We start from the raw sequence: 24233 nt of genomic DNA, 5'->3' as shown, positions 1-24233 counted from the left end.
CTCTGCCCCTGAGCCAGGGTCTCAGGCCAAGGCCTTTCCCATCCCCTCCTGCCTGGTCCTTTTAACTGGAGATGCCGGGGATTGAACCTGGGACCTTCTGCAGGCCAAGCAGAGGCTCTGCCACTGAGCCAGGGTCTCAGGCCAAGGTCTTTCCCATCCCCTCGTGCCTGGTCCTTCTAACTGGAGATGCTGGGGATTGAACCTGGGACCTCCTGCCTGCCAAGCAGAGGCTCTGCCACTGGGCCAGGGTCTCAGGCCAAGGCCTTTCCCATCCTTCACCCCGAGGGGAGGTCATCCCACTTCAAAGTGTGTCCTGACCTCGCCAGTCCCCCCGTCAGTCCATGTCAGGTTCCTCATTTGCACAGCTTTATTGTTTATGGTGATGATGCAGCCGTAACTCTTCAGGGCATGTTCCAAGGCTATTGACTCGTTAAGAAGGCTGATCTTGAGACCCGCTGCTCAGGCAAGGGATGAGTGAACGGGGGGGGGGGGGGGGAGACTGTAATTGAACAAGTCGTCCAAGCAAGGAAATCCAATCTCGGTCCACAGCAAATAAGAGTCCTTCATCAAACGGCCTGCCGCCTAAACCAGCAATCGATAGCACAATTAAGCCATAACAGAGCAAAGTTACGGAGGCTCTTGGCAACGTACGGGCAGCCAGGGGATTGCATCTTGCTAGCCTCTTCACTGAGCTTATTAATTCACACGCATGTCATGTCCAGCCTCACCTTGTTTCTTTCCCTTGCTTACCTGTGCTACAACTTCGCAGCGGAAAACAGCTTGAATTGAATCCAGGAGCAGCAAAAAAAGATGTTCAGGGGATGAGCTTTTGAGAGTCAAAGCTTCCTTCATCAGATACCAGTCAGACTGGAGATCCCTGAGTCCTTATACCCCAGAAGGAAGGCTGGGTCGTGGGTTGCCTTTAAGACCCACAAAGCTTCAGATAAAGTGCTCATGAAAGCTTATGCACAGGAAAGCTTATCCCAGGTTTTCTCAACAAGGGTTTTGTGAAACCTTGAGGCTTCTGTAGTTTTCCTGAACGGGTGGGTGTTAATTAATGTTGCATTTGTTGTAAATACTGAGATCTGGAGTCACTACTGTTACATGGAGTTCCTAGTGTTGTGAGTGTCCTGCATAGTGCAGGGGGTTGGACTAGATGACCCAGGATGTCCCTTCCAACTCTAGGATACCAGGATTCTAAATTCTGTCCCAACATCCGGAAGAAGTTCCTGACAGTCAGAGCGGTTCCTCAGTGGAACAGGCTTCCTCGGGAGGTGGTGGGTTCTCCATCTTTGGAGATTTTTAAGCAGAGGCTGGAGAGCCATCTGACGGAGAGGCTGATTCTGTGAAGGCTCAAGGGGGTGGCAGGTGACAGTGGGTGAGCGATAGGGTGGTGAGTGTCCTGCACAGTGCAGGGGGTTGGACTAGATGACCCAGGAGGTCCCTCCGAACTCTATGATTCTATGATTCTACATCTGTCCTGAGAAAACGAAAGGGCAGTTTATGTGGCTCATGTGGCCCCCCCGGATCATGTGGTCTGCACTGAGAGAGCTGGATTCGAATCCCGGAGTGCCTAAGAGTCCGACAAGAATTTCAGAGTCATGATTTTTCCAAATCAAATCTGACAAAAGGATCTTTGACTCTCAAAAGCTTATAACCCCAAAATCCTGGTCACCTCTGAGGTGCTCCTGGACTTGGCTGCAGAGGAGAGGACACGCAGTAATGGGTTTAAACTTCAAGTACAACGATATAGGCTAGATATCAGGGAAAAGATTTTCACAGTCAGAGTAGTTCAGCAGTGGAATAGGCTGCCTAAGGAGGTGGTGAGCTCCCCCTCACTGGCAGTCTTCAAGCAAAGGCTGGATACACACTTTTCTTGGATGCTTTAGGATGCTTAGGGCTGATCCTGCGTTGAGCAGGGGGTTGGACTAGATGGCCTCTATGGCCCCTTCCAACTCTATGATTCTAGGATTCTATGATTCTATTTCAAGGACAAGTTCTCTAAAACGGGGGACTTAATATTGCCTGGAAAGGAAAGAGCAAGGTACAAGTTTGTCCATGCTACCTGCTGGATCCAGTTGGGAAGTGCCGTTCCAGCTGCTCTCCCCTTCCCACTCGGCAAGGCTTTTAGGCACCCGATCGAATCTTGCTCTCCTTCCCCTTCTGACGTGGGATTGCTTCACCTCACGCCTTGTTCGACAGCTCAGATGGAATAGAAAGGAATCTGCTTCCCCGGAAAGCTCCCCTGTGTGTGTTTTAAAGCCAACGGCCTCCTGAATCCTTCACCGTTGTTTTTCAGTTTGCAGGCTGAGCGGAGAGGAAAACACTCTGAAATCGATGTTATGAACATCCAGACTCTAGTGAATGTCGGACCCATCAGATTCAGCCTAGAATCAGATCATCGTAGAATTGGAGGAGGCCATCAAGGCCATCTAGTCCCACCCCCTACTCAATGCAGGATCAGCCTCAAGCATCCAGGAGAAGGATCTGTCCAGCCGCTGGTTGAAGACGGCCAGTGAGGGGGAGCTCCCCATCTCCTCAGGTAGCCCCTTCCCCTGCTGAACTAGACTCCTAGAATCCCAGAGTGGGAAGGGGCCATGCAGGCCATCCAGTCCCACCCCCTGCCCAGTGCAGGATCAGCCTCAAGCATCCAGGAGAAGGATCTGTCCAGCCGCTGCTTGAAGACGGCCAGTGAGGGGGAGCTCCCCACCTCCTTAGGCAGCCCCTCCCACGGCTGAACTACTCTGACTGTGAATCCCCCTCCCCCCATATATAGCCGGTACCATTTCCCACGTAGTTTAAACCCATTCCTGCAGGTCCCCTCCTCTGCTGCCAGCAGGAACCTTTCCCTGCCCTCCTCCAAGGGACACCCTTTCAGATCCTTCAAGAGAGCCCTCCTGTCCCCTCTCAGCCTCCTCCTCTCCAGGCTGGACATTCCCAGGTCCCTCCGCCTTCCCTCCTAAGGCTCGGTCCCCAGGCACCCCCGGATCATCCCCATCGCTGTCCTTTCCATTTTGTCCACATCCTCTTCGTAGCGAGGCCTCCAGAAACACACACAGCACTCCAGGAGGGCTCGAACCCATGTGGTCTACAACAGGACTATGACCTCTTGCAATTCGGATGTGATGCCACTGTTGATACCGTCCAGGACTGTATTTGCCTTCTTTGCCACCGCACCCCTCTGTCTCCTCCTATTTAGCTGACAGTCCACAGGGACCCTCAAGATCTCGTTCTCGCCTGCTGCTACCCAGACGTGAACCTCCCATCCAATATGCAGGCTTCTGATTTCTGTGACCCAGCTGAGGAACCCTCACATTTCTCCTTATCGCCTTTCGACTGCAGCCTGAACGTGAACCGGATCGACTTGCATCTATGTCAGTATGCCTGTCTCTTTTTTTGTGCAATGTACTTCTTGAGAGATTTGTTTACTGCACCCAGGACCACGCTTCGATGACTGGGCAAAACTCTGCTACGTCAACCGATCAGAATAACATTAAATGATTGGAGAGACAAGGAACAACCTGTCCGGTGCCTGTCCCCTCCCCCCCCCCTTAATCTTAAATCATCCAGTTTTATCGTGGATTTTCATGAAATAAAGACAGGATAAATATTTCGGGCTGAAAGGCCAGGCCTCTCTCAGCAGAGGCAGAAACTGCCCAGAGCTGCAAAGAAATGGGTGGTATAGAAATCTAAATAAATAAATATAAAAAATAAATAAAGGAGGTGTTTCCGTGGCTCGACAGAGTGGCTACTGGAGCAGCATCCTCGTGAGAAGGGAAACAAGCAAAGGCTTCACTCCAAATGGCCAAGCAACCAGAACTGTAGTTCTGACGGCTCTCGGAAAATTCCTTGAGATTTTTGGGGGGAGGGCATTGGGGTGGGATTTGGGATGAGGAGGGAGTTCAACAGGGTATAATGATCCCCTCCAAAATCGTCATCCGCAGCTGTTCTCAACTTTTTTACCATTAGGATTTTACCATTAGGATTTTAGGTTGCTTAGGGCTGATCCTGCGTTGAGCAGGGGGTTGGACCAAACTGGCTCTCAAACTGAGAGCCAGTTTGGTGTAGTGGTTAGGAGTGCGGACTTCTAATCTGGCATGCCGGGTTCGATTCTGCACTCCCCCACATGCAGCCAGCTGGGTGACCTTCGGCTAGTCACAGCACTGATAAAACTGTTCTGACCGAGCAGGAATATCAGGGCTCTCTCAGCCTCACCCACCCCACAGGGAGTCTGTTGTGGGGAGAGGAATGGGAAGGCGACTGTAAGCCGCTTTGAGCCTCCTTCGGGTAGAGAAAAGCAGCATCTAAGAACCAACTCTTCTTCTTCTTCTTCAGTAATATCAGGGCTCTCTCAGCCTCACCCACCTCATAGGGTGTCTGTTGTGGGGAGAGGAATGGGAAGGCGACTGTAAGCCGCTTTGAGCCTCCTTCGGGTAGGGAAAAGCGGCATCTAAGAACCAACTCTTCTTCTTCTTCTTCAGTAATATCAGGGCTCTCTCAGCCTCACCCACCTCATAGGGTGTCTGTTGTGGGGAGAGGAATGGGAAGGCGACTGTAAGCCGCTTTGAGCCTCCTTCGGGTAGGGAAAAGCGGCATATAAGAACCAACTCTTCTTCTTCTTCAGTAATCTCAGGGCTCTCTCAGCCTCACCCACCTCATAGGGTATCTGTTGTGGGGAGAGGAATGGGAAGGCGACTGTAAGCCGCTTTGAGCCTCCTTCGGGTAGGGAAAAGCGGCATATAAGAACCAACTCTTCTTCTTCTTCTAGATGGCTTGTATGGTCCCTTCCAACTCTGATTCTGTGATTCTATGATTAAGAAACCCCTGAAACATTCTTCAGACTTCAAGAAACCCTAGAAGTGGCACAATCATGTAGAATAGGGTTGGGAAGCCGAGCTGTGGACACGTCAACAGAGATTAGGAGAAGTTCCTAGGGCAGGGGTGGGCAAACTGTGACCCCAGGGGCTCATGGGAATTGTAGTCCATAGACCTCTGGAGGGCCACAGTTTGCCCACCCGTGCCCCAGGGCATTGCCCTGCGGGCCCATCATTGGCCATGTTGGGATCATATCACCTGATAAACGTTTAAGGCACTTAAAAAATCTATAGAAAATACATTAGCTTCTCTCTCCTCCTCTGCCTTTTCCGGGTGAGCTCTCTGCTGCTCCTGTGACTGCCATAGACAGCCCTTCTGAGGCTCCAGGTGCTTCTCCTCTCTCTTTCCCCCTGAATCCTGACACTGGTGAGTGACACAGTCAGTCCTCCGATGCGCTCTTCGTTCAGAGAGCAAAACCAGCCAGCCGAGGATGATTGACAATCCAAGTGGAAAGCTTTGCTGAAAGGGATCCCAGCCCCTGCGGGGGTCTTGCTTTGCCACCTTTTCCTGGGCAGCAAATGCCACAGTTCAGCTGCCACTTGCTGGGAGGGGGGGCGGTGCTCAAACCTTGAATTCAGAACGGCCGGAGGTAATATTGTTGGGTGCATCGCAGTTCCATACTCCTTCCTCCCGGTTTGGGGACAGACAGCGGCTGTTTGATCTCAGGTTGTTGACAGACCTTGGCGTCCTTTTGTTTTTCGGCCACCCAGTCGCCCCCGACTGAGGGAGACCCCGGAAGGGGCGCTTTCAAGGCAAGGGATGGACAGCGGTGGTTGTGCCACGACCTGGTTCTGCGTAGCCACTCTGGATTTCACGCAATCTCCAGGGCCGACCCTGCTTAGTTCCCAAAATCTGATGAGATCAGGCTAGCCGGGGCCATCCAGGTCAAGGCAAGAGACGAACAGAGGAGGCTTGCCATGGCCTGCCTCTGTGTAGCAGCCCAGCACTTCCTTGGGGGTCTCCCCTGTAACTAACTGTGGCCAAAGGCTCAGCTCCTGATTACATCAGGCTAGGCTGGGCCATCCTGGTCAAGGTAAGAAAGGAGCAGAAGTGGTTTTCCATGGCCTGCCCCTGCGTAGCAGCCTTGGGCATCCCTGCTGGTCTCCCATCCAAGCTGGCTTTATTTAGTTCCACAGATCTGACGAGATCTGCTGGGCCCGATCTAGGCTTGCCAGGCTCCAGGTGACCCTGCGATATTTCCTGCCATTTCAATTGATGTCAAGAAACCCAAGATCAGTTCCCACTAATTTGCAGGGTGAGCCTGAAGACCTTTCCCTCCCTGGCCCCCGCCCTCTCCAAGCCCCGCCCACAAAATCCCCAGGTATTTCCCAACCACGTGGAGCAGACAACAGAACGTGGCGCATGCGCAGAGCCGGCCAGCAGGGGGCAGAAGCGACACAAACGGAGCCCTCAGTGGGAGGCAGCAGTGACGCATGCGCACAACTGGCCAGCGGGCGGGGGAAGAGACGCGCTCAGCCAGCCAGCGGGAGGCAACAAACGCTGAGCCGGCCAGTGGGCAACTGCTGTGACGCATGCGCAGAGCCGGGCAGCGGGCGGCAGAAGAGATAAGCGAGGAGGCGGCCTGCGGGAGGCAGCTGTAACGCATGCGCACAGCCGGGCAAGGCTGTCCGAGGCGAGACGGACACAGAGCATTAGTGACGCATGCGCACCGCCTGATTGTTGACCGCGGCCCTAGAGCGGGCGACACCGGAAGTGGGCCGGAGCGGAAGCGGAAGGCGCCGGCGGAGGCCGCGAGGCAGAGGTGGAGTCGTCGTCTGAGGCGGCGGCGGTTGCGCCATGGTGGATTACAGCGTCTGGGACCACATCGAGGTGTCCGACGATGAGGACGACACGCACCCCAACATCGACACGCCCAGCCTCTTCCGATGGCGCCACCAGGTGGGCAGGCAGGCAGGCAGGCATCCGCCCGGTGCAGCCGGGCTGCTCCAGCTCTACGGTTGCCGCCCTCCCGCTTTCGGCTGGAGATCTCCCGGGCTCTGATCAACGGGGGTGCTCTGGGGGGTGGGCTCTGGGGCCTTGCACCCGCGGGGTCCCTCCCCTGCGGGGTCCCAGACATTGCCAGCCTGCAGAGGGTGGCTTGGGTGGCTCCAGGGCGGCCTCTGCCTTCTTAAGGCAGGGGTAGTCAAACTGCGGCCCTCCAGATGTCCATGGACTACAATTCCCATGAGCCCCTGCCAGGCTGGCAGGGGCTCATGGGAATTGTAGTCCATGGACATCTGGAGGGCCGCAGTTTGACTACCCCTGTCTTAAGGCTTTCTTTTCAAGCCGCCCTCTGGGATGAGGGAAGGGTTGCCCCTGGCTCTTTTCCGGGCGGACACGGGGGAGAGAGCTGGTGGTTCCCCTGTTGCTGCCCCCTCAGCCACACTTTACTTTGAATGGTTTTAGATTTTCATTTGTCTTCATCATTCAGAGGTTTTGGGAAAGGACTAGGGCTCTGCCAGTGAAGAGCCTGGCTCAGTGGCAAAACCTCCGCTTGGCACGTAGAAGGTCCCAGGTTCAACCTCTGCCAATTGCACTTTAAAACAACCAGGTAGTAGATGGTGTGAAAAACCTCTCTCTGCCTGAGATCCTGCAGAGCCGCTGCTGTATTGAGTAGACAGTACTGAACTTGATCCAGTATGAAGCAGATTCCTATGAGGTGGTTCTTTTATTTATGCTGCCACTGTGTGCTGGCTACTGCCTACCGCTGTCCTCTTTCAGGTTTCTTAGAACTTCATTTCATAGAGTCTGAGATACACGGCTGAAATGAGTACACATTCTCTCCCTCAGTCACGTGCTTCTGGCCTCTGTTGTAAGCTCCAGATTGTTCTGTAAAGTTCTGGAAATGCAGGCAGTGGTCCTCATCCATCTACAATATTAAAAGCAAATTTCAGTGTGGAAAACCGTCTAGTCATATTAGCATTGTTTTGGCGATAGCTGCAGCATGATAGTGTTTATCTTGTTTCAGAGAAGCTGTCTCCTGTGCCTGGGAAATGGAGACTGAGGCGCGGTGATGGAGGGCAGACCCTCCTCTTGCCGAGTTCGACTGTTATGCAAGAGTAAAGCTGGGATTGCAACTTAATGTGTACTAGGCAGGAAGCTGCCCCCAGTCCTGGCTCTTGTACCTGCATGCATTCTCAGTCACATTTGACCTAATTCCTGAGGAAGCTGCCCCTTGGTGTTTGGGCTCCACAGCTTAAATTTGTAGAGGCTGATTGCTATGATTGTGCAATATAATTCCCAGCGTGCAGAGAATATTCATGTAGCCTAGCCTTCTCCTTCCGAGGCAGAGGGCATCTTGACGGGGTGGTACCCACCATTCACTTAGGGAGGCAGATGCATCTTTTCTTCTTTCTTGTTTCCTTGTTTATCTTGGGGTTGCAGCACTGTAGCCTGGTCCTCTCCCTCATCTGCTTAGTTTTATATGTTTAGGGCCGGTTTTCTCTACCAGAGTTTCATGACAGCCCGGGAAGGGTTTCCCGAATGGGAGTTAATACATATTTAAATATACGTTCGAGCCGGGTTCGATTCTGCGCTCCCCCACATGCAGCCAGCTGGGTGACTTTGGGCTAGTCACAGCCTTGATGAAACTGTTCTGACTGAGCAGGAATATCAGGGCTCACCCACCTCACATGGGTGTCTGTTGTGGGGAGGGGAAAGGGGAGGCGACTGTAAACCGCTATGAGCCTCCTTCAGGTAGAGAAAAGTGGCATATAAGAAACAACTCTTCTTCTTAAACATATATAGGGCTTTATGACCATATATGGTCATGTTGACCCTCCTAACATGGCCAAGAATGGGGCTGGAGTGGGTGGGGTGGGGAGGGGAGGGGAGGGGAGGGGGCAGGGTGGGCGTGGACACAGCTTTGCTTCCCAAACATATAGTGTGCCATTTCTGGGGGTTCTTGAAGCCTGAGGAATGTTTCCGGGTGGTCTCAATAGTAAAGAAAAAGTTGAGAAAGGCTGGGTTAGGAACTGTTGTTTTGTATGAAGTACTGTTCAGTGTGCTGCATCTTTCACTTGGTGGTGGAGCCCAGGTGAAACTTTGCCATCTTTGTGAGAGCTAGGTCCATGATGATTTGCACGCAAATGTTTCTTTTTAATGATGGACACCTCCAAACATATGAATGGGACTTGTGTCTCTAAAGAACCAGTCCCGTCTCACAAGTGAGGCTCAGCATGGTGAATAGAGCATCAAGTAAGGATCTGGGGAGAAACAGCCTTGAATCCTCTGCCAGGGTGGAACTGGCTGGCCACTGTATAAGATGAGATGGTGGACTGGAGGGACCCTCCCTACTCTGACCCAGCAGGGCTCTTTTGGGGGTCTTATCAGGGGAAGGCTTCGGCCTCCCTACCCTGTGGCTGGCCCTGCAGAGGAACTGGCTGGCCCCTGGGGGAGACGGGAGACTGGACTGGAGGGACCCTCCCTGGCCTGACCCAGCAGGGCTCTTCTGAGGGTCTTCTCAGGGGAAGGCCTCGGCCTCTCTGCCCTGTGGCTGGCCCTGCAGAGGAACTGGCTGGCCCCTGGGTGAGACGGGAGGCTGGACTGGAGGGACCCTCCCTGGCCTGACCCAGCAGGGCTCTTCTGAGGGTCTTCTCAGGGGAAGGCCTCAGCCTCTCTGCCCTGTGGCTGGCCCTGCAGAGGAACTGGCTGGCCCCTGGGTGAGACGGGAGGCTGGACTGGAGGGACCCTCCCTGGCCTGACCCAGCAGGGCTCTTCTGAGGGTCTTCTCAGGGGAAGGCCTCGGCCTCTCTGCCCTGTGGCTGGCCCTGCAGAGGAACTGGCTGGCCCCTGGGTGAGACGGGAGGCTGGACTGGAGGGACCCTCCCTGGCCTGACCCAGCAGGGCTCTTCTGAGGGTCTTCTCAGGGGAAGGCCTCGGCCTCTCTGCCCTGTGGCTGGCCCTGCAGAGGAACTGGCTGGCCCCTGGGTGAGACGGGAGGCTGGACTGGAGGGACCCTCCCTGGCCTGACCCAGCAGGGCTCTTCTGAGGGTCTTCTCAGGGGAAGGCCTCGGCCTCCCTGCCCTGTGGCTGGCCCTGCAGAGGAACTGGCTGGCCCCTGGGTGAGACGGGAGGCTGGACTGGAGGGACCCTCCCTGGTCTGACCCAGGAGGGCTCTTCTGAGGGTCTTCTCAGGGGAAGGCCTCGGCCTCTCTGCCCTGTGGCTGGCCCTGCAGAGGAACTGGCTGGCCCCTGGGTGAGACGGGAGGCTGGACTGGAGGGACCCTCCCTGGCCTGACCCAGCAGGGCTCTTCTGAGGGTCTTCTCAGGGGAAGGCCTCGGCCTCTCTGCCCTGTGGCTGGCCCTGCAGAGGAACTGGCTGGCCCCTGGGTGAGACGGGAGGCTGGACTGGAGGGACCCTCCCTGGTCTGACCCAGCAGGGCTCTTCTGAGGGTCTTCTCAGGGGAAGGCCTCGGCCTCTCTGCCCTGTGGCTGGCCCTGCAGAGGAACTGGCTGGCCCCTGGGTGAGACGGGAGGCTGGACTGGAGGGACCCTCCCTGGCCTGACCCAGCAGGGCTCTTCTGAGGGTCTTCTCAGGGGAAGGCCTCGGCCTCTCTGCCCTGTGGCTGGCCCTGCAGAGGAACTGGCTGGCCCCTGGGTGAGACGGGAGGCTGGACTGGAGGGACCCTCCCTGGCCTGACCCAGCAGGGCTCTTCTGAGGGTCTTCTCAGGGGAAGGCCTCGGCCTCTCTGCCCTGTGGCTGGCCCTGCAGAGGAACTGGCTGGCCCCTGGTTGAGAGGGGAGGCTGGACTGGAGGGACCCTCCCTGGCCTGACCCAGCAGGGCTCTTCTGAGGGTCTTCTCAGGGGAAGGCCTCGGCCTCTCTGCCCTGTGGCTGGCCCTGCAGAGGAACTGGCTGGCCCCTGGGTGAGACGGGAGGCTGGACTGGAGGGACCCTCCCTGGCCTGACCCAGCAGGGCTCTTCTGAGGGTCTTCTCGTGGGAAGGCCTCGGCCTCTGCCATGTTGTTGGCTGTCCAAAGGAACTTGTCGGCCACTGTGAGAGGATGCTTTGCTGGATAGACTGTAGGTTTGCTCCCATTGAGCTAAGCACAGTTTTAAAAAAAACCCTACAATGTTTCTCATGCTGGCAGAAGACAGACAACCAAGGCCTGGAGACTTTTCAGAAACAATCTATATTTAATATGAGAGTTTGCCAAATCTTACCAAAGGTCTCATGAGCATCAGCACCCTCAGAAGACGCTTCAGCTAAGATCTCTTTTCCCTTTGGGGAGGCATCTGGTGTGTTCAGACAGAGAAGAATCCAGAAGACAACTCCCGTGACAGTAGATGACGCCCGTCTAGAAACTCTTTGGCTTTTTCATTAATGTTTGTTTTTAAAATGTCCAATGAGGGCACCATTTCCTTATGAAAAAGCGTGAGATAATGGATGTTGTTGTCTGTCTTGAGCCAGAGCGATGTAGTGGTCAAAGAGTGGCAGCTTCTAATCCAGAGAACTGGGTTTGATTCCCCATTCCTCCCCATTCAGCCGGCTGGGAGACCTTGGGCAAATCACAGTTTTCTGAGAGCTGTTTTCGCGGAGCAGTTCTCTTAGAGCTCTGACATGGTGTCTGTTGTTGGGAGAGGAAGGGAAAGGTGTTTGCCAGCCGCTTTGAGAGTTTGCCAGCCGCTTTGGGCGGTGAAAAGCAGGGTATAAAAAGTCAGCTCTTCCTCTTCTTGAGATCAGCATGTTGTTTGCCAGCTTCTGCGAACTGATGCCAATGGAAAGAGCGAGGGTGGCGATGCTTCAAGGGCAACATTAGCAACATGCTTAAACCCTGGCTTAAACTATTCATAGCCCATGAGGTTAGAAGACCTCTTTATACATAGGCTGGAGAATTTAGCCTGGGAAGATTAAAGCATAAAATCTTTCTTCTGCTAGTTGCAGGGGTGTCTGACTCAGAAGATGCCTGCTGGGTCAGACCAGGTTCTATCTAGCCCAGCATCCTGTCTCACACAGAGGCCAACCACCTGACCTGGAGAGCTAGCAAGCAGGGCAGAGAGGCCGAGGCCTTCCCTGTTGTTGCCTCCTGGCACTGAGAGTCAGAGGTTGACTGCCTCTGAATGTGGAGGTTCCCTTTAGTCGCCTTGGCTAATAGCCCCTGATAGACCCATCGCCCACAAACCTATCTCTTCCCCTTTTAAAGAGATCTGTGCTTGTGGCCATCCCTGCATCCTCTAGCAGCAAATTCCACATCATCCTGAATTTACTACCCGGCTCCGCAAATTCCACATCATCCTGAATTTACTACCCAAAACATTGGGTTCGGGTTAAAAGCACAGGTTTGGTAACTCCCTTTTGCATCCAAGCTTACGTTTTCTCTGGCCGCTCCCACTGTCAACTTGTCTTAAATCTGTGCATACGACTCCGGGGAATGAATACGGGTCCAGTCCTCCTTTGCAGTGGCTGGGGGAATTTGCTAAATCACAATATCTACCAAGAGGTTGCAAGTCCCTGAGGCCTTTAGTAAAATACTCTCTAAGATTCATTCATTCATTCAATTTCTACGTTGCCCCTCACAATGACGTCTTGGGGTGGTGTGCGTAGACCAGTGGGAACGAGAAGATGCATTCAGATGTTTGCAGTGATCTGAAATGAAAAGCACAATCTTAAACTGTGAATATTAATCAGAGGCAAAAATAACACTTGACAGAAGCCTTAGGCCAGGAACATGTTGGGTGTCAGGGTCGCCTAGTAATAGAACCAGATTGTGGGGACGTCCCTGTTGGCCTTGACCCTGAGCCCCTGGGGTTCATGGGAATGGTAGTCCGTGGACATCTGCAGAGGCACAGTTTGGCCACTTCTGTCTAAGGTAGACCAGGGTCCCTAACATGGTGCTTTCCAAAACCTTTCCCGGGTCCTGCCAAGTGTTTTCAGAAAGTGGGCGTGTTCAGTTGGGGCTTTTATTTATTTATTTATTTATTTATCATACTTCTATACCACCCTCCCCGGAGGCTCAGGGCGGTTTACATTAGAGAACCATACATAAAACAGTCTGTAGAACATGTACATCGATAACCAACAATTGCAACCAAACACAACACAGTATAACAGTAAACAATCGTAATACAAACAGGTCCAGGGCTTGTTGATGGGATTCTGAGGTGGGGGGGGGGAGCAGGGGGTTCTGATTGGTTTTTGGATCAGCTGTGCAGATTTTTAAGATGGCAGCAGCTGGCCACCCCAGCAAGAGGGCGTGGCGGCCATTTTGTGGCTGGCCCTGCCTCCTGCGGCAGCCACTTAAGGACCTGTTCCTACCATGCTGTATCAGAATTCCAGAGGTGTCCGCAGGCTCGAAAAGATTAGGGGCCCCTAAGGTAGCCTGTGCTGACGCAGTGGGAGTGTGGGTGACCATCTGTGTTCGAATGGATGTTTTCCAGGCCCGGATCGAGCGGATGGAACAGTTCGAGAAGGAGAAGGAGGAGGCGAGCAAAGGGTGCCGGGACTGCAAGCGGAAACTAGCCGAGTGCCAGAAGAAGATGAAGGAGCTGGAGCTGTCCCCTGCGGAGGGCTCCAAGAGCGAGCTCCAGCGCTTGCAAGCGGAAGCCCAGCAGCTCAAGAAAGAGGAGAAGAGCTGGGAAGAGAAGGTGGACGATCTCCGGAAGAAGGAGAAGAACATGCCCTGGAACGTGGACACGCTCAGCAAAGACGGCTTCAGTAAGGTGAAGCAGGCTCCTCGCCTTGAGCTGGGCCCTTTTTCTGCTGCGGGAGCCGATGATGCCACTACAGTCTAGGTCAAGCCGGGCAGCCGTGTGAGTCTGTCGTTGGCAGCAGAAAAGAGCCAGAGTCCAGAGTCCTCCAGATGTCCATGGACTACAACTCCCAGGAGCCCCCTGCCAGCATTCGCTGGCAGGGGGCTCCTGGGAATTGTAGTCCATGGACATCTGGAGGGCCGCAGTTTGACTACCCCTGGTCCAGACTCTTGAAGCCTGTCAACACTGGTGGCAAGGCAGGAACATTCAAGAGTCAGGGCGTTTTCTGAAAAGTGAGCCGTGACTCCTGAAAGCTCCTCCCCTGCCACAAATTTGGTCAGTCTTGAAGCCGCTCCTGGACTCTGGCTCTCTTCTGGAGCAGAGTTCCGTGACTAGCATAGCATGGGGGTTTCTGACCCACCTGTAGAATTTGGATTTAGACCTCTGTGGCATTCAGGCACGGGCTTGTTTTGTTTTTGAGTCCTTGATTTGTTATTGATGTCCTTAAAGCGTTTACTAGCCACGTTTCTTCTTTTGGAGCTCAAGGCAGCTTTGAATATAAATACAAAACAGCTGGTGTGAAAATACCTGAAGCCAAATTTAAAAATTCACAATTGAGGTCTCCTTGAATCCCATAGAGCCGTGAACAAAGCCGTCATGTGCTGCCGCCTAGAGGTGAATAAGAGGAGCTGGGCTTTATCCCCCGCTTTTCTCTCCCCGAAGGAATCTCAAAGTGGCTTTCAGTCGCCTTCCCTTCCTCTCCCCACAGCAGACACCCTTGTGAGGGAGGGGAGGTGGAGAGAGCTCTGACAGATCTGCTTGGTGAGAACAGCACTAACAGGGCTGTGACTAACCCAGGGCCACCCAGTGAAAGTGCCAAGTGCATCCCCTGCGGAGGTTGTTCCATAATAGCGGGCCGCCACTGAAAAGGCTCTGCTCGAAACCACACTATCGCTTTTCCTGATGCACAGCAATGAGTTTGAGAAAGTGGGTTAGGCTAGCTGGGCTTTCACCCTGCAAACCTCCAAAGTGGCCGCTGGAGATTTGATTGGCTGTGCAGATCTTTGAGGAGATCTCTTTGGCAGCATCAGCAACCACAGCACAAAGGCCTTCATCCTGTGGCTGAAGGTGAGCCGTGGCAGCCATTTTGTCTCCGCCTCTGACAGCCATTTTGCGGCTGTGCCAATTACTCTGTGTCAGGATTCAAGACACAGAGTAGTGGACTAGATGATTCTGACCCACGCCTCCTTCCGTGTGCCGGCCCTGCGTTCAGCTAGCCCAAGGGTGGCCAAACAGTGGCTCTCCAGAGGTCTATGGACTACAACTCCCATGAGCCCCTGCCAGCTGGCAGGGGCTCATGGGAGTTGTAGTCCATGGACCTCTGGAGAGCCTCCGTTTGGCCACCCCTGGGTAGACCAACAGGCCCAGCGGTGCCCTGACCAGCCCTCTCTCTGCCCTTTCAGAGTGTCTTCAACGTCAAGCCCGAACACCCCGAAGAAGAGTCTGAAGAGCAAAAAGAGAAAAAGCATAAAACGTTCGTGGAGAAATACGAGAAGCAAATCAAACACTTCGGTAAGCAGGAGGCTGAGTTCGCCCGTGTCGTCCCTGGGGGATCAACTCTCCCATTTCAGTCCACAAATTCTTCCCCGACTGCCGTCTCGTGGGACTGTTGGCCACGCTTGCTCGCTTCTGAATCTCAACAAAGGTCAGCGTGGCTCATCTAGACCCAGCTCTGTAGTCTGCATTTTTGTAGGCCAGGCTTTTGCAAGCAGGGCATCATGAAACCCTGGGGTTTCTTGACGGCCCTGGAAGGGTTTCTTAAATGGGCAGGAGTTAATGTGTAATATATTTTTAAAATTTGTTAAATGCTTATCGGCTGATATGACCACGGGTGGTCATCTTGATCTGCCCCCACTTCCAAAATGGCCAATGCTGGGCCTGGAGGGGGTGGGAAGGGGGGGGTCATGTACACAGCTCTGCTTCCCAACCATATTCTGTACCATCATACCACTTTTAGGGTTTCCCGAAGCCTGAAGAATGTTTCAAGGGTAAAATAAAGTGGAGAATGACTTCTGTTCCGCCAGGTCTATGGTTGAGGCTGGGGCTGCTGGGGTACATTGACTGCTCTCCCCCGGGCTTCTTCTTGAACATCGTAGACCTCCTTCTCCTCCACCCACCCTTTTTTAGGAAGGGGGGTCGGAAGGGGATCTTATTATTGTGCCCCCATGTTGTGACATTTTTAAGTCTTTTAATGGGGTTTTAGACACTGTAACCCGCCACGAGCCATTTGGGAGTGGCAGGAAATAAATCGAAATAATAATAATAATAATAATATAGACAGTGTGGCCAAAATATCAGTTTTGCTGAATACCAGAGTTGAGGGCAGGGAGTCTTTCATTGCTTGCTGCAGAAAATGGAGTTTGGGAGGCATTAAACCCAAAAGCAAACTAAACCAATAGGCAAAAGGGGGTAGCTAGAGATGACATGTCGACGTGACCATATATGGTCTTATCATCCAATAAATGTGCAACAAATTTTAAATATATAAATTAATTTATATATATAAATTAATTAACTGCCCCCCCCCTTCAGGAAACCCTTCCAGGACCCTCAGGAAGCCCTGGTGAGAAAGCAAGATGTGCACACTGAATAATGCACTTTCTGCCCACTTCCAGTGCACGTTTGGGATCATTGCAAGTAGACTTTCCTGTTTCACGCAGGGCTGTTTCCGCATTATTATTTTCCTCACTGGTGTGCTTCTGCTTCTTCGGGGTTTCCTTTCCCTTCCCGTAGTCAACTGGATTCTGCACGGCTTTACAACTCGCATAAAAACCTGCTTAAACCTGCAGGTTTTTTAGGCCAGCCATAAAGCGAAGTACCCGTGTATACTCAAGCATAAGCCGATCCGAATTTTAGCCGAGGCCCCTAATTTTACCACAAAAATATGGCATCAAGAATAACGGGGAAATTGGGGACCCCCACTCGAGTACAAGCTTAGGGGGGCTTTTTCAGCATTAAAAAGTCAGCTTATACTCGAGTATATACAGTAATCTCAAATTGGCCACTAGAAGGAGTGAAACTCTTGTGGGACACCCCCCGAAGTAACCGGAGCACACACGGGAGGGAAATAAGAGGGTCGAAAAGCCCACAGTAAAAAAAAAACGTTCCCAAGTGCATTATAATTCAGCATGCGAGTCATAACCCGTTGGAGGTTCTTTCTGGGGCTGGCCACACCGTGTCAAGTCCCCGCTGCCCCGTGTGAAGCCTGATGCCGCCCTCTTCCTGTTCCAAAGGGATGCTGCGCCGCTGGGACGACAGCCAGAAGTACTTGTCTGACAACCCGCATCTCGTGTGCGAAGAGACGGCCAATTACTTAGTCATCTGGTGTATCGATCTGGAAGTGGAGGAGGTGAGTGAGGAAGCGGAGATCAGAGCTGGAAGGGGCCCCGTCGAGCCCGCCCTCCAGCTCAGGGCAGGATCAGCCTCAGGCTTCGGAGATTTGCTGATTGCTGGCCCCCGGCAGGGTTGCACAGCTGATAAAACTGGCTAACGCCGCCCTTGTTTGGCAGAGAGGCCTTTGTTTTAGCAGCAGCTGCTGTGCAAATGGAGGCTCCTCATAAATCCTGCCCGGAACAAGCCGACAGCCTCTGCTTCAGAGCTTTTCCCCTCCTGCCGTTGGAGTTATTTCAGCTGTTGTTGCGCCTGTCTCAGGCAGCTGTAGCTGTAGGGCAGGGGTAGTCAAACTGCGGCCCTCCAGATGTCCATGGACTACAATTCCCAGGAGCCCCCTGCCAGCGGTCGCTGGCAGGGGGCTCCTGGGAATTGTAGTCCATGGACATCTGGAGGGCCGCAGTTTGACTACCCCTGCTGTAGGGTCCTGCTGAGTCAGTCGGTGTCGCCCTGCAGGGAGGAGCTGACTGCGGAGGTGGCCCCCGTGGGATTTATTGACGGACCGCTGGGATGGGTTTCGGCAGCCGGAGCTGGAAGCAGGGAGGGCGGTCAGGAGGGCCAGCGGCAATCTGACCGCTTGTCACAGGACTGAGACAGCTGGTCTCCTCTGCCCACAGTCTCAGGAATGAGAAGCTGAGATGGAGGTGCAGAATGACTGTAGGGGCTCGGGGAGGCATGAATTTTCTAGTAATTAGAAGCGAAGCCATGTCGGGTCAGGACACTGGCCGTCCAGTCCCAACAGCCAGGGGCTATCCAGAGGTCCACCAGCGGGGCCAGAACTCCAGAAGCCCTCTCACTGTGACCCCAAGCATCAAGAATACAGAGCATGGGGTCCTTGTGAGGACCTGGGTGGCTGTGTTTGCTTCCAGACAGATTGGGGTGGAGGGGCACCCATAACCCCCCCACACACACACACAAATTTCCAATTCCCCCTGCCAGGGCTTCACATCTTTAGGGTTAGCCTCACTGGTGACTTGTCCCTGCTTCTGAGCCAGGCGCAGCCAAACCTGTTGCTGAGGAGTCCCGGGACATAACGTTTGCGCGACTCGGGCGGCTCACCTGCCTTTTCTGTCCCCCTCCCCAGAAGCACGCGTTGATGGAGCAGGTGGCCCATCAGACCATCGTGATGCAGTTCATCCTGGAGCTGGCCAAGAGCCTGAAGGTCGACCCCCGGGCTTGTTTCCGGCAGTTCTTCACGAAAATCAAGGTGAGCCTCCAGTTCAGGTGAAGGGAGACGGTCCCTCCCCGCTTGAACGGTGGCCGTGGAACGGGCCGTCAAACTTGATTTCCAGTGACCCCGGAGGGTTTTCAAGGCAAGAGATGACCTGGCCCTTGCCTGCCTCTGCGTAGCGACCCTGGACTTCTGCAGTGGTCTCCCCTCCAAGTCCTAACCAGGGCTCACCCCGCTTATCCTCCAAGATCAGGTGAAGCAAGGCTAGCCTGAGCCATCCAGGTCAACACAAGAGACATCCGGGGGTGGTTGGCCCTTCCCTGCCTCTGCGCAGTGACCCTGGACTTCCGCAGTGGTCTCCCCTCCCAAGTCCTAACCAGGGCCCACCCTGCTTAGCTTCTCATATCTGGTGCAGTCAGGCTAGCCTGGGCCATGGGTGTCAAGGCAAGAGGCAAGCAGAGGTGGTTTGCCTCTGCACAGCAACCCTGGACTTCCTCGGTGGCCTCCCCTCCAAGCACCAACCAAGGGGCAGCACTGCTTAGCTTCTGAGCTCTCTAACTGGGCCAGAATACCTTGTCCCGAATGCGATTGAGGTACAGCCGATCAAACGATTTTCCATCTTTCCTGGGAACGTGAGCATCGTGCTTTCCATGGAGATGTGGCGGAGCTCTTTGGGCTCTCCCCAGCTGTGACGGAGTGGATTGCAAATTTAGATACTTATATTTAGGGGAAATTGCCCAATTGGTCTACATACTATATTCTATATTTCCTGCGTGTCAGTCTGCCGTACAGAAAAGAAACACACACCTCCTTCCAACGTTCTGATCGGTCCAAGGCACGCTTTTTCTGTCCCACTGGAGCCTTCCCACCGAAAGGGCCGGCAAGGGGGGTGGGGCCTTCTGCAGATTGTGAGTCTGGGTGTTGGCTGGCCTCCCTCGTGCTCACGCCCTCCTCTCCTTCCCTCCCTCCCCCTGCCCCCTCCCCAGACCGCCGACCAGCAGTACATGGAGGGCTTCACCGAGGAGCTGGAGGCCTTCAAGGAGCGGGTGCGTGGCCGTGCCAAGGCCCGCGTCGAGAGGGCCCTCAAGGAATACGAAGAGGAGGAGCAGCAGAAGCGGCTTGGGCCGGGCGGCCTGGACCCCGTGGAGGTGTACGAGTCGCTGCCGCCGGTAAGTCCCCACGACAGGCACGCTTGCTTCTTTCCTCTGCCTTCGCAGCCTGCTTTTCGCACTGAGGCTGAAGGTCAGTCGTGCAGGGGGAGGCCTCCAAGCAGCAGCGCTGGTGGGGCTGGAGGCAGGGGTAAATGCCAGCCCTCGAGCTGCAGCCCACTGATGGTGGTGGTCTTCACAGAAGGAGCTTGCCATTGCCCGGGCTTCCTTGGGGGTCTCTCATCTATGCAGGAACCTGGGCATCCAGTTCACCCTCTTGGTGGAACTCTGGTCCCCTGAGGGTGGAGGCAGGAGCAGGATCTATTCAGACAGATGAAGCTTCCTTGCGTTGAGTCAGAGAGAGCTGGAGTCACTCCAGGAGAAGAAGGGAGCAGGGACTCAGGAAAGCGCCTCCCCTCCTACAAAATTTGTTAGTCGTGGACTCTGGCTCTTTGCTGCCTTAAGAAGGGAGCCATGACATCCACAAGCTCCTCCCCTGCCACAGATTTGGTTAGTCCTTCAGCTGCTCCTGGACTCTGGCTCTTTGGTACCTGAAGGAGTGAACCGTGACTCCCGAAATCTCCCCTCCGACCAATTTGGTTAGTCTTCCATGACCTCTTGGACTCTGGCTCTTCGGTACCTGAAGAAGGGAGCCGGGATTCCCGAAATCTCCCCTGCCACTGATTTTGCTTGTCTCTCCGGTGCTTCTGGGCTCTGGCTCCCCTAAGTCTTGGGAGGCGTTTTGTCTTACCCCTGTTCTATGAAGATCCTTAAAGGGAAGGGCCTGAGATTGAACGTGAAGGCACATAATCTGCCTCTGAACAAGCCCCCCATCGTGGTGGGAAGATGGTCCCCACCATGAGGCTCCAAGTGCGATGATCATGCAGCTCTCTCTTTCCCCACACCCCCCCCCCTGCACTCTCTGAGCATTTGGCTTTTTCAACGGGCTTCTCTTCCCTCTCCATTTGGGCGCCCCTGTGTCCAGGCTAGGAATGGGAGACTGGCTTGTGCAGGTAGCAGCTCCACACCTGGCCCTTCTGCCTCGTAGAAATGCTCCTGACTCACTCCGGAGCTCCAGGCTGTGGCCGTTTGGCCTGGCTAGGCGGCCTCCTCGGCTGACTCCCGACGTCTCTCTTTCTGGCAGGAACTCCAGAAGTGCTTTGATGTGAAAGACGTCCAGATGCTGCAGGACACCATTGGCAAAATGGATCCCACCGTGAGTCTCCTTTGGAGGGAATTCTGATTGGGGGCGGTCTCTCTCCTGTGCCTGTAGCAGCTCACGACATTTCTGTGGCCCGCATAGGGTCTGCAGCCATGTCTGCTCTGCCTCAGCTCAGGGAGTCCTCGAGCTTTCTGAGCTGGCAGGCGCCTCTGGGATTTTGACCCCACGTAAGGAGCAGAGCCTTGCATGGCTGCCTCGAAACGCCGGCCCTAGGTGATGTTGTCTGCTACAAATTGGCTGCCGCAGGTTGCCCTCCATCCCATGGCCAAGACCCTTCTGCTGTGCTGGCAGTTGCCAAAGCAATGTTTTTAAAAATTGGCACCACCAGTCAGAACATGGCTGGGCAAAAACCCTACCCGGCCCTGCCCACCCCACTGGGGACCCCTCATTCTATGGCTGGGAAGGTGTCAGGGGGCACCCAGCATCTGCCCGCATCACACTGAGAATTTCTGAATCTACTCTCTGGCGGGTGAGAGGGAGCACCACGGTGCCCACGGGCACCAATTGGGGACCCCCTGCTTGGCGCAGTCCAACTCATTGGCTAGGTATCTCTATAACCTCTCCTCATGCATCCCCATTTGGACTTTGCGCAGACACGTCAGTCTCTAAAATAAGCCTGTGGAAAGGGGGGAATTTTTATTCATACGTGGTGGGATTGCCCAGTAATTATGAAATTCTGGCAGGAAATTTTCATGGAAATTAATAAAACGATAAAAGCGAAGTTTAGAACCTTCAGTCCAGTTGGCTCTCCTCAATTTATTTCTGAATGAAAATGCTCAGTGTAAGAAGAAAACATTGCCGAACTTTTTGATTGTAGCAGCCAGAATGATAATTGCCACTAACTGGGAAAACGCAGACAATATTTCATTAGATAATTGGCGAAAAGAAAATAAGGCAGTTTATGATTTTTGAAAAATTAACAAATAACATTAAAGTAATTCAAGGGGAAGAAAGAGAACGAAGATTTCAATATAATTTGGATTGATTTGGCAAATTACCTAAGGAAGTTTTCAGACTGGGGTAGTCAAACTGCAGCCCTCCAGATGTCCATGGACTAAAATTCCCATGAGCTCCTGTCAGCGTTTGGAATTGTAGTCCATGGGAATTGTAGTCCATGGACATCTGGAGGGCTGCAGTTTGACTACCCCAAGGTATGTGAACTAATATTGTAACTTGAGACTTGAATTAATGATTAATGGATGAACTGTAATAGATGACATGGACATTGTTTAAAGCAGGGGTAGTCAAACTGCGGCCCTCCAGATGTCCATGGACTACAATTCCCAGGAGCCCCTGCCAGCAAATGCTGGCAGGGGCTCCTGGGAATTGTAGTCCATGGACATCTGGAGGGCCGCAGTTTGACTACCCCTGCTTTAAAGGTATCAAAAGACTGACGAAGCACAAAGTTGGGCTGGGGTTTCGTGTTGTTTTTGTCTGTTGATGGTGTGCAATTTAATTTAAAAAAGAGTAAAAGGAGCCCGTTCTTTGCACCCCGTGGCAGGAAGCAAAACATCACATGCAGCGCTGCATCGACTCCGGCCTCTGGGTGCCGAACGCTCGCACGGCAGAAGGCGCGGAGAAGGGGGAGAAAGTGGAAGGGGTCTACGAGGAGCTGAAGAAGGAGAGCGGCGAGGAAGACAAAGGAAGCCCTTGACGGAGCGGCCGGCTGCCCATAAAGCGGTTGGCCCCTGCAGCCTCTTGTCGACCTTGTGTTTTTTTTCCCCCCCCTTTCACTCCAAGCCATTCAGCGATTCTGTGCTTTTACCAATGTAGACACTTCATGGTTTGTGTGAGCCGCTCTCCTGACTGGTGCTCTTGCTCAGCACATCACCACGCCCGCTGCCCCACTGCCGGCACCACCCCCTCTAGCCCTCCTACGTTGTCAGGAAGCCCGTGGAAGGCCTGGATTTCATCGGGGGTGGGTGGGTGGGTGGGAGTGCCGTGTGGGCTCCCGGGGAGGGCTTGGCACGGCACTTCTGCCTACTCTGTCTCACTGTGGAGGTGCCAGTCAGTTGTCATAGTTACCAACGCGCTGTTGCTATCTTTTTTGTTTGATGACCAGTTCGGGCTGTCGAGCAAATAAAAAGATTGAAATAGCTGAAGAGTGGCCTGGGCACCAGCTTGTTCCAGCAAAGGCCACACCGGGGAGTGGGTCTGAATATCGGAGCGTGCTCTGCGAGAGTTCTATGTTCAATCTCTTCTGGGGTCGTGGCCCGGCTGTGGCACCTCTGCTTGGCACACGGAAGATCCCAGATTCAAGCCTCCACGTCTGGATCTGGTGATAGGTGGCGTGAAAGATCTCGATCTCCGACCCCAGAGAGTGGCTGCCAGTTTGAGCAGGCAATACTGGCCTTGATGAACTAGCAGACTGATTCAGGACAAGGGAGCTTCAGGTACGTTGGGAGAGTATGGCTCCGTGGCAGAGCCTCTCCTTGGCAAGCAGAAGGTCCCCGGTTCAATCCCCAGCATCTCCAGTTAGAAGGACCAGGCAGGAGGGGATGGGAAAGACCTTGGCTTGAGACCCTGGCTCAGTGGCAGAGCCTCTGCTGGGCAGGCAGAAGGTCCCAGGTTCAATCCCTGGCATCTCCAGTTAAAAGGACCAGGCAGGAGGGGATGGGAAAGACCTTGGCCTGAGACCCTGGCTCAGTGGCAGAGCCTCTGCTTGGCAGGCAGAAGGTCCCAGGTTCAATCCCCAGCAGCATCTCCAGTTAAAAGGACCAGGCAGGAGGGGATGGGAAAGACCTTGGCCTGAGACCCCGGGCTCAGTGGCAGAGCCTCTGCTTGGCAGGCAGGAAGTCCCAGGTTCAATCCCGGCATCTCCAGTTAGAAGGACCAGGCAGGCGGGCATGGGAAAGACCTTGGCCTGAGACCCTGGCTCAGTGGCAGAGCCTCTGCTTGGCAGGCAGAAGGTCCCAGGTTCAATCCCCGGCATCTCCAGTTAGAAGGACCAGGCAGGCGGGCATGGGAAAGACCTTGGCCTGAGACCCTGGCTCAGTGGCAGAGCCTCTGCTTGGCAGGCAAAAGGTCCCAGGTTCAATCCCCGGCATCTCCAGTTAGAAGGACCAGGCAGGCGGGCATGGGAAAGACCTTGGCCTGAGACCCTGGCTCAGTGGCAGAGCCTCTGCTTGGCAGGCAGAAGGTCCCAGGTTCAATCCCCAGCATCTCCAGTTAGAAGGACCAGGCAGGAGGGGATGGGAAAGGCCTTGGCCTGAGACCCTGGCTCAGTGGCAGAGCCTCTGCTTGGCAGGCAGAAGGTCCCAGGTTCAATCCCTGGCATCTCCAGTTAGAAGGACCAGGCAGGAGGGGATGGGAAAGGCCTTGGCCTGAGACCCTGGCTCAGTGGCAGAGCCTCTGCTTGGCAGGCAAAAGGTCCCAGGTTCAATCCCCAGCACCTCCAGTTAGAAGGACCAGGCAGGAGTGGATGGGGAAGACCTTGGCCTGAAACCCTGGCTCAGTGGCAGAGCCTCTGCTTGGCAGGCAGAAGGTCCCAGGTTCAATCCCGGCATCTCCAGTTAGAAGGACCAGGCAGGAGGGGATGTGAAAGACCTTGGCCTGAGACCCTGGCTCGGTGGCAGAGCCTCTGCTTGGCAGGCAAAAGGTCCCAGGTTCAATCCCCGGCATCTCCAGTTAGAAGGACCAGGCAGGAGTGGATGGGGAAGACCTTGGCCTGAGACCC

At 54.2% G+C, this 24233-nt stretch overlaps 1 protein-coding gene across 1 annotated transcript; it reads left to right on the top strand.

The window, feature by feature from the left end:
* The first annotated feature begins 6469 nt into the window (after positions 1 to 6469).
* Positions 6470 to 22659, top strand: CDC37 (cell division cycle 37, HSP90 cochaperone). Its single transcript, XM_077329782.1, has 8 exons — positions 6470 to 6774; positions 13255 to 13536; positions 15030 to 15138; positions 16860 to 16975; positions 18101 to 18223; positions 19174 to 19356; positions 20480 to 20551; positions 22059 to 22659. Exons 1-8 carry the CDS (start codon positions 6673 to 6675, stop codon positions 22209 to 22211), a joined length of 1140 nt encoding a protein of 379 aa, XP_077185897.1. The 5' UTR covers positions 6470 to 6672; the 3' UTR covers positions 22212 to 22659.
* Positions 22660 to 24233: the final 1574 nt, after the last annotated feature.

This window comes from Paroedura picta, chromosome 3 (genome assembly GCF_049243985.1).
Source record: "Paroedura picta isolate Pp20150507F chromosome 3, Ppicta_v3.0, whole genome shotgun sequence".
Lineage (NCBI taxonomy): Eukaryota > Metazoa > Chordata > Lepidosauria > Squamata > Gekkonidae > Paroedura > Paroedura picta.
The sequence above is the reverse complement of the archived record's forward strand: the minus strand, read 5'-3'. Positions and strand labels throughout refer to the sequence as shown.

Bases quoted from the DNA above. Each gene is read 5' to 3' on its own strand.
- CDC37 (XM_077329782.1), top strand. From the start codon at position 6,673: ATGGTGGATTACAGCGTCTGGGACCACATCGAGGTGTCCGACGATGAG. The intron at 13,537-15,029 runs GTGAAGCAGGCT...CTGCCCTTTCAG, and splicing joins GCAAAGACGGCTTCAGTAAG to AGTGTCTTCAACGTCAAGCC. The intron at 16,976-18,100 runs GTGAGTGAGGAA...CCCCCTCCCCAG, and splicing joins TCGATCTGGAAGTGGAGGAG to AAGCACGCGTTGATGGAGCA.